Source organism: Dipodomys ordii, unplaced genomic scaffold (genome assembly GCF_000151885.1).
Source record: "Dipodomys ordii isolate 6190 unplaced genomic scaffold, Dord_2.0 Scaffold64, whole genome shotgun sequence".
Taxonomy (NCBI): Eukaryota; Metazoa; Chordata; class Mammalia; order Rodentia; family Heteromyidae; genus Dipodomys; species Dipodomys ordii.
Genome location: NW_012267280.1, coordinates 6,635,755 through 6,650,485, shown reverse-complemented (window position 1 = coordinate 6,650,485; position 14,731 = coordinate 6,635,755). Strand labels below are relative to the sequence as shown.

At 50.1% G+C, this 14,731-nt stretch overlaps 1 protein-coding gene across 1 annotated transcript in view; it reads right to left on the bottom strand.

The window, feature by feature from the left end:
* Window positions 1-12,691: 12,691 nt before the first annotated feature.
* Tubgcp3 (tubulin, gamma complex associated protein 3) overlaps window positions 12,692-14,731 on the bottom strand; it is a 62,696-nt gene continuing 60,656 nt past the window's right edge. The window contains exon 22 of the mRNA XM_013022841.1: window positions 12,692-13,815. Within this exon, the coding sequence (XP_012878295.1) occupies window positions 13,657-13,815 (159 nt within the window). The 3' untranslated portion in view covers window positions 12,692-13,656. The remainder of the gene's footprint in view (window positions 13,816-14,731) is intronic.

Genomic DNA, 14,731 nt, shown 5'->3' with positions numbered 1-14,731 from the left:
GGACCTGGCAGTGACCTTGCCAAGTGACCACACACAGGTCCTGGGCTTCAGCCCAGCCTTGGTTCCCAGAGGACGTCTTAGCCCTGACTGGGTGCCGAGGAGACGGAAGGTGGTAATGTTTGCAGGATGTGTGTAGAGTCAGAGACACAGGAGGTGGGAGGGCCACACCTGGTGAAGCCAGGACAACGGAGTGGGGGGGTCACGGGTGTCTGAGGACCCTGTCTACAAGCACATACCCCACAGGGTAACCACCAAGGCCAGCCTCCCATATGGCTGCCCTTTCCCAGTACCAAATCCCTGGGGCTCTTTGGGTCTTGGAATCAGAGCTCCACAGGATGGCGGCGCCAGCCCGCTTCTCATTTCAGCCAGTGTTTGGAGGGTTTGGGTCTTTGCTTTTTGTAAGCACTGGGGCCTGCGTTCAGTCACGCAGATTGCTGCTTGCTATGCCGGTGTGCTACTGCTTGAGCTGGCCACCAGCACCTTTGCCACATTACTTATTTTTGAGGTGCTGGTCAGCCTGGGCTGCCACCCTCCACCCTTGTGTCCCTGTGTCACTGGGGTGGCAGGCAGGTGCCCCTGCACCCCACCGCTGGGTGAAATGGAGTCACTCCAACCTTTATGGCCTCAAACCATGATCCTCTGCTCCCTGCCTCCCAAGTAGTTAAAATTAATTGCTTATTTTTAATGAATGACGGGGTCATGGGGGAGCTCATGAGCTTGGGGTGACCAGCCAGGAGCTGCACTGTCACCAACCAGAAATCCTTCCCCCCTCACCGCTGCACCACCCCTCCCCCACCCTTCTTTCAGCTGTGAACACATCACAGCCCAGTGCTGCAGGCCCCCAAATCCACCAGTCAGGCTCCCCATGTAGGGGTGAGGGGCAGCGGGCAGGGAGGACAGCGCATGCCTGGTGTGCACCCCTAGTGCCTCATGCCTTCCCGAGGAGAGGCTGGCAATGGAGGCCCAGTCCCGAGGGCCCATTCTTCCCGCTGCCCAGAGACCAGGGGCCTTTAGCTTTCCTGCAGGCTGTGGGCGCACCTGGGGCCTACTGCAGAAGAGCAGGGAAGGCAGGAGAGCGCTGGCAGTCCTCAGAAAAACCCACTCTCTCCCAACAGGAAGTGGCTTCCAGTGAAGGGAAGAAGACTGGGCTCGAAGAAGAGCCTCGTGCAGGCAGAGAGCTGGACTGGAAGGAAGGGCTGGAGGCTCCAGCCCACCCCTAGGAAGAGCACGTGTGTACACGTGCCTTGTTAGCCACCCATAAAGGCCCCGTGTTTTATCTGTGTGGTTACGTTGAGAGCATGGGGGGGGCGGGGAAATTTCCTGCTTTTCTCAGTCCACTAGACCTCATCTTGGGGTACCCCCTTCCCCTGCACCCCACCTCCACCCCAAGTCCAGCCAGATGCTGGGACCTGGTCACACAAAGTGAACCAAAACTTCCTGCTTCCACTCAGAACATGGAAAGTGGCCTGCCCAGTTTGAGCCCCGGGGCTGCCCAAGTACCAGGTCCTCAACCACTGTCCTGCACCGCCTCCCCATGGCCAGCTGGAGAGTTACAGACACCTCGCAGGAAGCGCTCATCTGACACCAGCCACAAGAGGGCATTGTCTGTAAATGCTAGATGACCCACAGCTTGACCCAGCCCTCTGTCCCCACCACAGGGCATCCAACACTGGAGCCCAGTGACCCACCTCACAGAAAAGACCATCAAAAGATGTGAGGATCACACACAATCCCAGGGCTCCCTCAGACCCCAGCATCATGTACCTGAGGCTATGAGCAGAGGGCCAAGCTGAGCACAGGACACTCTGGAGGAGATGGAGGAGAGGGCCGAGCTGAGCACAGGACACTCTGGAGGAGATGGAGGAGAGGGCCGAGCTGAGCACAGGACACTCTGGAGGAGATGGAGGAGAGGGCCAAGATGACCACAGGACATTCTGGAAGAGATGGAGGAGAGGGCCGAGCTGAGCACAGGACACTCTGGAGGAGATGGAGGAGAGGGTCGAGTCGAGCACAGGACACTGGAGGAGATGGAGGAGAGGGCCTAGCCGAGCATAGGACACTCTGGAGGAGATGGAGGAGAGGGCCGAGCCGAGCACAGGACACTCTGGAGGAGATGGAGGAGAGGGCCGAGCCGAGCACAGGACAGTCTGGAGGAGATGGAGGAGAGGGCTGAGCTGAGCATAGGACACTGGAGGAGATGGAGGAGAGGGCTGAGCTGAGCATAGGACACTGGAGGAGATGGAGGAGAGGGCTGAGCTGAGCACAGGATACTCTGGAGGAGATGGAGAGGGCCAAGCCGAGCACAGGACACTCTGGAGGAGATGGAGGAGAGGGCCGAGCTGAGCACAGGATACTCTGGAGGAGATGGAGGAGAGGGCCGAGCCGAGCACAGGACACTCTGCAGGAGATGGAGGAGAGGGCTGAGCTAAGCACAGGACACTTTGGAGGAGATGGAGGAGAGGGCTGAGCTGAGCACAGGGTACTCTGGAGGAGATGGAGGAGAGGGCTGAGCTGAGCACAGGACACTTGGAGGACTGGGGAGTAGAGGGCCGAGCTGACCCAGGATACTCTGGAGGATGTGGAGAACCCTGACATAAGGCCCCAATGGTTGGGAAGGGAAATGGCTACTAGTGCCAATGTCTTGCTTCAAAGGGGCCACCTGCACACACCTGCCTGGCAGAGGACCCTGCAGACATAGACCACAGATCTGGAGCATCACGACTCACCTGTGTGTCCTGGCATTGCCTTTGAGCACAGCAGACCCTCCTCATCTGCCCACCCAGAAAGATGCTGTCATGGCAGCAGGTGGCTGAGGCCCACAGACCCCAGATGCAGGAAGGCGCTCAACCATCTGGAGAGGTCATCAGGCAGCCCCTCCCCACACCACCTCCACTGGACACAGCTGACAGCTGCAACCAGAAGAAAATGGACCTCAATGGGACCTGGAACACAAGACCATGGCAAAAGGATTTCAGTAAACTACATAAAATTCAATCTCGTCTGCACATTCACACTTCCAGCCCTGGTCCAGACAACAAGCGGGAACTCAAGGTCACATTGACTCCCTCCCACCTTTGGTCCTGTTCACACCAACTTCCCCCTCTGCTCCAGTTCACACTGATGATGTCCTACCCTGCTCCAGTTCACTGACACCCACCTCTGCTCCAGTTCACACTGACTTCCCCAGGCCTCTGACTTTCTCATACCTCTGCTTGAGTTCACACTGACACCCTCCTGCCTCTGCTCCAGTTCACACAGACTTCCTCATGCCTCTGATCCAGTTCACACTGACTTCCCCAGGTGTCTGCCTGAGGTCACACTGACGTACAGGTCTAATCATTATCACTGAGTACCTGATCTGCACACTGACTGTGCTGCAACCACCCAGTACTCGATTCATGCACCGACACTGGGCTTTCACAGGAATTCTATTTTTAAACCCTTGATTTATGCCTTTCAGTTGTATCTCATTCAACTGAAAATACACTGTGTGTTCAGCTGAAAAAGCAAACACTGAAACATGGCTGTGGCAATATCCTTGCCCATACCTGAATTACAGAATTAATAGGTCAGATTGCTCTGTCTGTTGAGCTGAATAGATGACAAGAAAAATCTGTAATGAAGGGAAACATGAAAAGTAAGTCTAAAGCCAATATTAGAGAAAATGACTTGTTTATCTACTAGATTTTATTTAATAACCATCTGTGTGGCTTCTGATTTAGAATCCAACTGGAGATAATAGGGCTCCACTGCAGTAAAGCCCTCAGTCCTGAGGTCAGGGGAAGGTGGGTGGAGGGGAAGAGGAGAGGGTAACTGGATGTAGTCTCTCCAGAACCTATGTGTCCACACTGCTGTTACCCGAAGTTTTACAGTGAGAGACCTGACTGCCCAGACAACTGGTCCACCCGTGGGTGGAGAAGGCAGGAACTGGGAAGGTCCACCATTTGGAGCAGCGAGACTCATACATCTGTTGACATCGTCCAACCAAGTACCAGAGCCATCCAAGGTGCCAAGGAGAAGACATGCACTCTCCCGTGGGGCTAAAGGCTCTGCAGACTGGGCTAGTGTTTGCTTTCTGCAAAGCATTTTGGGATGGCTGACGACAGCAGTTGTGAGAGAACATGGCTAAACATTGAAATGCTGGCCTATCCACCCACCAGACTGAACCACGGGGAAGCATGCAGATCCACCTGCCAGTGCACCACAGGAGAGCACACAGATCCATCCACACAGAACTGTGGAAAGGCATACATGCCCAGCTACCAGAATGGACCACAGAATGAGCCACAGGAGAAATCTGGAAATATATTTCTAAGCTCTAGGGAGAATACGTTGGATTTTAATTTTGACAAGTAGCTACATCCAGCGGAAACAGTTTGCCTTAACTATTTTTGATGTTTTTAAATCATGTTTCCAAGTTTGTGTGTAAGACAAAGTTAAAAAAAATAAGTCACACCACTTTATCAACAAAATCATATATTTCTGAACATTCATTTACAAAATGCTTTCTCCACAGATGCATTTCTCTAAAAAGCAGCTTCTTCCTTGTTTGCTGTCAAAACATCATTAGTGAGGACTTGCCTAGAGGCTGGTAGCTTCTAAAACACAGAAACACTATTTGCTCAGTAGTTACTCTCTGCACCATTTGTTGTCTCAGAGAAGAATGGCAGATCTGAAGCACTTACTTCTTGCTTAGTCCTTTTGCTTTCTTCTTTCCCCTTCCATTTTACACTTTCTTTGTAAGTGGAAGTGTCTGACAGTGGCACAGTCTCAGGTTCTATCTCTCTCTGTAATATCTGTCCATCTCTAACCCCATGCAAGTCAGGACAAGCTCACCTCATCTCACACATGGTGCAGTAAAGATCCCCCTAACTAGCTGGGTGCTGGTGGCTCACACCTGTAATCCTAGGTACTCAGGAAGCTGAGATCTGAGGATTGTAGTATGACACCAGCCTAAGCAGAACTCCATGAGATTGTTATCTCTAGCAGAAAGCCAGAAGGGGAGTTGTGGCTCAAGTGTAGAGCACCAGCCTGGAGTGAAAAAAACTAAGGGACAGTGCTCAAGCACTGAGTCCAAGCCCTAGTACTGACACACCAACACACACACTAAGAAAGGCATACTACTGATTGAAGGACTAGGATCCTGCGTGCCCCAGAAAGGGGCACACAGTTCACAAGGAAGGAAGACTTATTCCACGTTCAAAGGGAGGAGACCAAGACCATCTAGAAATGCAGACTTCCGGCCCTTTGGAGCCAGGCCAGGGAAGAAACCGGGCTGAGGCGCACGGACAGGCATCTCCAGCGAGTGCCCAGGCGAGCTGTGGGGGAGGTGGAGAAAGCTGGCTGGGCACGCTCCATGGGTGCACAGCTCTAGCAGGACTGAGTGGCCCACTAGAGTGGGCACGCCATCTGCCTTGTACACTGGAGAGGACAGCCACGCAGAGAGCTGAGAGAAAAGGAGGCAGCCTGTGGGGAGCCTGGGTGCAGCTGAGAACCAGGACAGGGCTCCGGGGCCCCACAGCAAGGGCAGGAGAGCCATGAGCGCCAGGGCCTCTCAAGTCAGAGGGCAACAAAGGCTAAGGACCCCAAGACCCTCCGTGCTCGGGGAGTAGAAGCAGTGCGCTGCCACCATGGGAGGGTCTGGCGAAGGGGAGAGGCTGCAAGACTGGGCTGTGACCAACTCACGGCCCAAGGGAAGGCACATCTGACCCTGCACTGCAATGGTGGAGGCCCACTGTGACTCGTCCTTCCACTGACAAGGAGTCCATGCCTGCTCAGCCATGGCGCAGGCCGACCTTACCAGAAGCAGGAGCCACCTGCTTCTGTCCTGACAGCTAGCTACATACATCGTGACATCCATGTCCACTCCTTACACACACCATGACCTCCACATCCACTCCTTACACACACAACCTCCACGTGCACTCCTTACACAATGTCCACATCTACTTACATACACACACACACATACAGCCTCCACATCCAGTCCTTACACACACAATGTCCACATCCACATCACTCCTTACACACACTGTACACGCACGGCCTCCACCATCAATTGTAACCTTTAGGGTCCCATGTGGGAGCAGGTGCTCTTCCAGCAGTCAGCAGGCGGGGATGGAAGCAGGCGGAAGCCAATGCCCGCCCAGTGGGGACCACGCATGAATCACTTTCTCCAGTATGGTTCCTACTAATTTGGCTTTCACTTTGGAATAAACTCCGTTTACATTAAACACCTTCCCGCCCTTTATCTCTTTACTTGGGAGGGAGAACAAATCTGCCTACACATGAAAAGAAATAGTCCAGCCTGGAAAGAATTCCAATACTTGGACTTCAGACAGAAGTTAATCCGGAAGGCAGCAGTCCCACGCTGAAGGAAGTAGAATGCAAGACAGTGGAGAGAACACCTGGGATGGAAAATCACCTTGGTGACGGCAGCACAGAACCAGTGAAAGCTGGCTGTGCGCGTCCACACAGCGGGGGGACAGTGCACCTGAGGCAGGTCCTTCCTGGCCGGAGGAACAGGTTATGTCTCACAGTCTGAGGGCTGCAGAAAGACTGAGGTGTCAGTCGCTGCAGAGAGCTTTCCAGTGGTGCCATCCCATGGTCGCCAACAGAGGGGCAGGCCCTCCCCAGAGCAGTAATCATGAGATCCAGACATCTTGGAACTCCCTCAGCTCTTAATGCACTTGGGAAACTCCCAAGACAAGTTTCAGAGGGACGAACGTCCATACCAACGGGCATCCACCGGAAACCACCCAAGGCACGCCAGAGTCAAGCCACAGAGAAGGGAAGAAAGATGTTTAGGGAATGAAGATAAAAATTACTGCTGCTGGGCTGGGAAGGTGGCTCAGTGGTAAAGTGCTTCCCTTGCATGCATGAGGCCCTGGGTTCGATTCCTTAGCACCACATAAGCAAAAAGAAAAAAATGCCAGAAGTGGCGCTGTGGCTCAAGTGGTAGAGCGCTAGCCTTGAGCTGAAGAGTTGAGGGAACAGCACCCAGGCCCAGAGTTCAGGCCCACGACTGGACCCCCCCCCAAAAAAAATTACTGCTGCTTCTCATGTGAAGTAGGGGAGGCCAGAAGGGGAAGAAACAGTCACAACGCAATGGGTGCACCAACCTGCTCTCCACATCTAGAAAAATGTCCCTGAGAGCAGAGAGAGGAGATATTTTCAGACAGAGGCTGACAAGTATCAGTCTGAGTCAAGTGCAGACAGAAATGAGGGCCATGGGGCGGGAGAGGGAGGGGGAGTATAGCTAAGGAGGTGGGAGAGAAGAGATGGTAGGGGAAAAACAAAGGAGGAGGCAACAATGCTTGATAAAAAATGTTCTCATTTTTTACCTTGCTCATGTAACTGTAACCCCTCTGTAAAGTATTTTCACAATAAAAAACTTATTTAAAAAAAAGAAATGAGGGCCACACTGATGTCTGAATACTGAGAAATTCAAGACACCTTTAAATACACATATATTTCTATACCATATTTTACCAAAATGTGTGTGTGTGTGTTGAAAAGGGTAAGGAAAAATGTTGTATGTTTCCAAGGAATATAGAAATAAAATATAGACAAAAGGACAGAAGGGAGAGGGCCATGATTAAAATTAAGCTACTAGAATATTTCTTACACATGAGGATGTCATTTTCATAGGCAGTGAGACATTATAGATGCACATTTCAATCTCTGGAGCCATCACTAAAAACAGGACATGAAAAAAAAGTTAATAAAAAATATAAAACTGACAAAACATTTACATAACTTACCCCCCCAAAAATGCAAAGACAAAGAAAACAAAAAAAACAGAAGAGACAATTCCATGGTGAAAATACTCAGGAACTGGAAATAAAGCCAATTTAGCTCCAAATACACTAGTAATTGCACTGTGTGCAAATGGACTAAATATATAAAACTAATGAAAATATTTATCAAAATGAACTCCAGAAAATGAAAATGAGATTTTTTTTTTTGCTGTTTTTGTCTTCTTTCCTTTTTATTCTGTCTGTTCATTTCTGTCTTTGGGAATATGGGAGAAGGCATAGTAATGGAGGGACCAACATGAACAAATGCAGTCATGGTAATCACCTGACACTATGTTGAAAATGAACTGAACAACTTGTGGGTGGGGATGAAAAGGAAATGGGAGAGTGAGGGAAGGGGTGACATCGTCCAGAAAGAAATGTACTTTCTACCTGACTTAGGTAACTGTAATGAACCCCTCTGTACATCATCTTTATAATAAAAATAAAAATTCAATAAATAAAACTAATGAAAACAAAAGTTGAGATGCTCCCTGACTTCCAATGATCCCCATTTCTTCTGTGATGAGATACAATGTGCTGCATAACCATCAGCTTCTCACTTCCAGCTCAGTATTAAAGAAGTTGTAGGAGGCAGCACTTTGACTATAACTATGATGTCTTGTTTGAGGTAGTTCTGCCCAACTACATGTAGCTAAATGGGTGGCTCTGCCTGTGTACTTTCAGCCATTTACAACTAGTCTGTTTAGAGGGTAGCCTCATTGTCCAACATTGTCCAATAATGTAAGTAAGCATAAGGCACAAGGAAACTGGGAGTGAAATGGGGCAAGGACACATCATGAGCGCAATAGGCACAATAAAGCTAGAGTAACTCAATCATTACCGAAGTTGAAAGCCTTTCCGTGAGTACCCAGAGGAAACAAGGGTGCTTCCTAACGATAAAGGGTCAGTCCCTCAGGGAGCCCAGCACTCTGCAAAGCTTCCAAACACAGAAGCCAAGGTTGTCAGAAGATGGGCTTGCCAGGTCCTGATCCCAGGGCTGCACCAGGGAAGGGCAAAGGGCCTGGCACTCTGCATTTGGGAGGCACAACAGGGCTCAGTGACTGATGAGCCCGGAGGCAGGGCAGGGGTGGCTCAGACTAGCTGGATCTGGGAAGACATGAGCATTGAAGGAACGAAGGAGTGACAGGTAACATCTCACTAAAGCCACCCACACAGAAACACAGGACGAATGTGAGCAGGGAATGCTACAGACATCCAAAGCACCTCACCCCATGCCAGACCATTTCCCTGGTGCACAGTTTGCAGACACCAAACTGGGAAACAAGCAAATACTGGCTCCAGTGAGTTGACCAAGGGGCCCACACCTGAACGCAGGGCTTGTGTGGCACCTGCAGGTGTCCAGGCAAGGTGCAGAGCTAGAATCATGAGGACACCTGGGACAGGGGAAGGGGACCAAGGGAGTGGCCTGCACTGCTCACTGCGCAAGGCCAGGAAAGCCTGGGAAGGACAGATGCCCAGACCCAAGGGAACCAGGTGCCTGGGAAGGCGTGTGATGTGGGCCAGAACACAACACACAGGACAGCTGTGGGAGCCAATGGGATCTGAAGCTGAATGGGTGCCATGGAATGCATGAAATACCGACTTGGGGCACATTGTGGGGAGCTGGGCATATTCGTACAAAACTGGGACTAAAAAATTGAGGCATGCAGTGGTGACAGGTTGGTAACTTTCTATGAAACGGCCCAAAACTTCTATTTACAATACTTGTAGCTCTTCTGTAAGTTTGTTCCAATATGAGAAGCCTTTTAAAATAAACTCAGCCACAAATGAGAACATATTTGTAATACATGTCATCCTACAACTGAACAAGAGAAAACGACCCAATACTGGGCAAAGGACTTGAGAAATATTTGCCTGTGGAAGAAAGAGCAAGTCCAGTTCATGGCAAGGTGCTCAGATTCGTTCCCACCACCCTGAAATGCCACTTTGTAACCCATTATAACGGCAAAAAGGGAAGGACCAGGCACCCTGAGTGTGGGGTAGGATAAAAAGCCACATGTGCTACTGGCAAGGATGGAAAAGGGTCCCTTTTGCAGTCAGTTTTAATACCAAACACACACTGAGCACACATCCTAGAAATCTTACTTGAAGGATTTCTCCAAGACACAAAAGCATAACACCCACAGGCTCGCACACAAGTACTTATCACGTACCTGTAGGTGAAGGGCTAGATGCAGCTTAAGCACCCAGAGAGAAGGAAATGGATGAATTTGTGTGCTCACACAGTGCACGAGTGGCTATACAGCAACGGAAGCCACAGGGTACTGCAGGGTACTGCTGGGCATGGTGCGGGGCAGTCTCAGGATGGTGGGCCTGGAACTGATGGGTGTGCAAGCAGAACTCCCTGTGCCCAAGCCCTGGCTTAGGCCAAGTGAACTTGTGCCCGTAGATGCCAGCTGAGTGGTTGCTCAGGGCCAAAAGGAAAACTTCCACGGTTGAGGAAAACATAACTGGAGGCAGGTGTGTGTCTTCCTGCACGTGCCAAAGCTGGTGGAACTGCACGTTTAATATCTGCAATTTTTGAGGCTCTTTTCTAACAAGCTTAAATTGTACAAGAGGCTTGAGCACACGTGTGCTCTCACACACACTCCTCCAAGGTCAGGGGACAGCCCCACACCCTGGAGTACGGAAGGTGGAAAGCACGTTAGTTTTTTCTGCTTGCTTCAAGAACCTCAGAGCCCTTTCTAAGGACTCAACAATATATGGCTGTGTCCCATGGGGCATGTTACAGCAGAAGGCCCATCTGCATTGTAAGTACTAAGTGCAACTTCCAGGTTTACTTTCTAATCGACAAAAATACAAGCTCCATTCTCTGTGTGCACATGAAACACACGCACCATGCTCAGGGCTGGTCCCATGCTGGGAGGCTCAGTGGCCTTCAAGACCCGGTCATCACACACAGGGTCTGTTCTGAAGGGCACTGCTCTGCATCCAGTACTCAGCTGAGGGGTAAGGGTGTCTCATTCATCTCAGCCTCTGGGTGCCCGGTGGCAGGGGCAGAAGTGGTGGCATATGGCTGGATTCCATTGGGGCCCCTCCCCCTCACAGGCAGCACAGGGCAAAGCCTCCCCATCCACAGCACAAGCACATGGGAGACGGCAATCCTGCGTAGACTCAGGCCCAGTGATCCACTCCCAGCAGGGACAGAAGCTGGACGGAGCATCCATGAGGACGGAAGAACCCTGCCAGCTCTAGGCACACAACTCTGGAACAACAGGAGCCAACCTCTCCCTGCACAGCACTGGGGGTGGGGGGTGGCTCGTGGGGTGGGGAGCAGGTCGGGCCCTCCATGCTCACACACTAGGGTCCCAACAGGAGGGGCACTATTAATCTCACTCCAAGCTCAATGTCCTATTTCCCTCTGCATTTTTATCACAACCACAGACCCAGTGCAAAGGCTCTTTAGACACCTGGCAACACGTCCACAGAGTGATGCCCATCAGCAGCACATTTCCTTATCATTTTCCTGTCTTGTACGAGTAGAGGTGTATTTTCCTCAGTCCTGTCTAAGTACAGGTGCATTTTCCTTGGTCTTGTACAACCAGAAGTGTATTTTTCTTTCTTGTACAAGTAGAGCTGTATTATTCTCAGTCCTGCACAAGTAGGGATGTATTATCCTGTCCTGTACAAGTAAAGGTGAGTACAGGTGCATTTTTCTGTATTTTTGTCTTGCACAAGTAGAGGTGTTATTCTTGGTTCTGTACAAGTAGGGTGTATTATTCTGTCTTGCACAAGTAGAGGTGTTATTCTTGGTTCTGTACAAGTAGGGTGTATTATTCTGTCTTGCACAAGTAGAGGTTTAATATTCTCAGTCTTGTATAAGTAGAGGTGAATTGTTCTTGATTCTGCACAAGTAGAGGTGTATTATTCTCAGTTCTGCACAAGTTGAGGTGTATTATTCTCAGTCTTGCACAAACAGAGGTGTACTATCTCAGTCTTGCACAAGCAGAGGCCTTTGTGGGATTCTTACTTCCCTCACCCCCAGGAGCCTGGGCAGCCTGGTCTGCATTTTTTCTAACTTAGCTTCTGGAAAGAGGGTGGTGCATACAAGCCCTCAGGGAAGCAGGAGCTAGTGGATACTCACGGGAGCTAAGGCCTCCAGCCAGGAGGAGAAGACAGTGCAAGTCCAGCCTGGCCCTGCGTTAGCCACTGGGTCTGGGTAGAGCCTTCCCGGATTTGATCTACAAGACGCACTGGTGGCATTCAGTCCCCTCCATGGCAGCCAAGTAGCTGGCTGAGAGCAGTCACTGCTGCTGGACTGGAGGCCAGCAATCTCAAGTATGGACACTGCACCTCCATAGGCCTCAGTTCAAGAGGAGCTTATGTCAGGTTGCAGAGCACTGGGAATGGGCTTCTCCAAGCAATGAATGCCCCATCCCTTCCTCCTCCACATGGTTCCCACAAAACTATTGGTCCACCTGCTGCTTGGCAGCTCAGACATCCTATGTCCTGGGACCCCCACCCAGGGGACAACAGAAGGCAGCATAATGACAGCCACACACTGAGTCAGACTGCATGTGTGTGTCTCAGGACCCCAGCCAAGGCTCATTTGAGCTTCCTAGTCTCATTACCATGCAGCAAACTCTGCCTGAGGGGTGCTGGGATCACACACTGACTACCTACAGGGGCAGGTGAGGATAAGGGTCAGAATTCCAACCAAACAAGGTAAGAAGTCCATATACTGCAGCACATTAAACCCTCTCACCCCTACCTCCAAACAGGGAAGTCCGTACATCGCAGCACATCAAACCCATTCACCCCTACTACCAAACAGGGAAATCCATACACTGCAGCACATCAAACGCATTCACTCCTACCTCCAAACTGGAAAGGAGACCATCCCTTCAGAGTAGGCAAGAAAAAAGAACATCTGAAAGATAACCATTTTTAATTTTCTAAGTTCTCACTTATGCAACATAAAAAAGGCAAACTTATATGACCCAATGTGACAGTTTTACAAAAAACAGCTCCTCCAACATCTGGTCAGTAGTATATAAATATTTACAATGAAAAAATAGGTAAGGAAAAAGAAAAATCTTCATTATCCAAGTCGATTTCTTTGCAATGCTTATCAGAATTTTGAACATGAACCCTTGGTTCCTCTCAAGTCCTTCATCTTCATAGTGCCTTGGCGGGCAGCTCTGACACACCCAGGCCGCAACTGTGCACAGATGCGCCTGTTCTACATGGCTTTGTGTGCTGCTACTGTTTTACAAGTTACCTGGAGTAGTAAACTAAATATAAAAATGTAAACTTTGGAAGAAAAAGTAAGAACAATCATGTGAAGGCAATGCATCGAGACAGATGTTCTCACACAGGTTATTATTACAACACTAATACCAAAATAAAATGTGCTGGATTTTCTTAGCAGGGACATCTCTCCTTTCAATTTAATATGATCACGGTACCAAAAACTGCCTCTAAAGAGAATGTTAAAAATAGCATTACATTACCATCTTAATTTATGAATATACCACTGTCCTAGTTCTTGTTAAACCAAGTGAAGTTTATATATATAGATATATATATTTTTTTTTTCAGTGACAAATATAAATGGCATCCGTGGAGAACTTAAGGCCCAGCACACCGTGGTGCCTCTGGACCACTATGAAGACTTCAGAATGAATCTGAATGGCACAAGCTGACCTGTGCAGCTTAGGGATGTCACAAACATATTCATCTCTAGTGCATGAGACATGACTCGATCCACCAGACACCATGTCACCACAGTACTGCAGCCCTCATGGCGGACGGGTGGCTGCCTGCACTGTGCCAGCTGCCCTGAGGGTCAACATGTGCACTGACGTCTAGTAACGCTGGTCACAGCGTCTGCTGCTCATGTGTGGGAACTGCGCCGCCCTCGAGAGCCAAGAGACACTCGGAGCCTGGGCTCCCTGGCTTTATAATGTTCATTGAAGTCCAACCTGAAGCTGAGAAACTGCAGACTTTCATCAGGGCTGGTTGTCAGAGACACCAAAAACTGTTGCACAATGCCCTAAAGAGAAAAACAAAAAAATACATGAACTCAAAAAGGAACCAGCCATGCACGGCTTCTTCCCAGTCCCCTGTGGGTTTGCTTTTACATCAAGCTTTAACAGACACCTTCTGGGCAGGTCCCCAGGAGACAGAGCCTGGAACCCTGGCAATGGCTCCACCAGTACCACCCACATCAGGAGTGACTGTGTTTACAAATATAAATGAGCAATGCATATATTTTATCTAAAACCAACTGACCAACTGACTTTCCCTCTTAACTCTGAAGTTCTACAGGAATAAACAAAGTAGCTGGTGATACATAAGGCACCGTAATTTTAAATTGAAAACAAAAATCAGCCACATTTTTCATCTTTCACTTGACTTGCAAAAGTGTATTTAATTGTCATGTCCCGATGGGAGAACGAACAGCATTTTTGCATGGAGCTGCAACTGCACTCTCCTGCTGCCACAAAAGATTAGAGAGGGCCACGGTGGTCACCAGTGTCTAAGGCCCTACTGCTCACACCCTGCCCACAGCACTTCCCGGCTCTACACAGGATGAGGCTGCTCACATCTCTGCTCCAGCTGCCATGGAGAAGCCCTCCTTAGAGGAGGGAGCCAGGCACCCTGCAGTCCTCGCCAGCCACTGCTCCCACTCCTGGTGGGGGCCCGGGAGTGCACGGTGTGCGGCACACTGCAACACACACAATGGATGTGTGAGCCCGGGAGTGCATGGTGTGTAGGCACACTCACACACACACATGGATGTGTTTCTTAGTGATAGGGAAAGAGGGCCCCAAAGTAATTACACTAGCACAAATACAGCATCTGTAGTACGCTAGGAGAGTCCCAGGAGAACAGAGGGTTTGGTCTCTACCTGGAGGAACTGTGGGGGCTCCCTCATGGGCAGTGCCAGTGGCTCCGTAGCTTGCGCT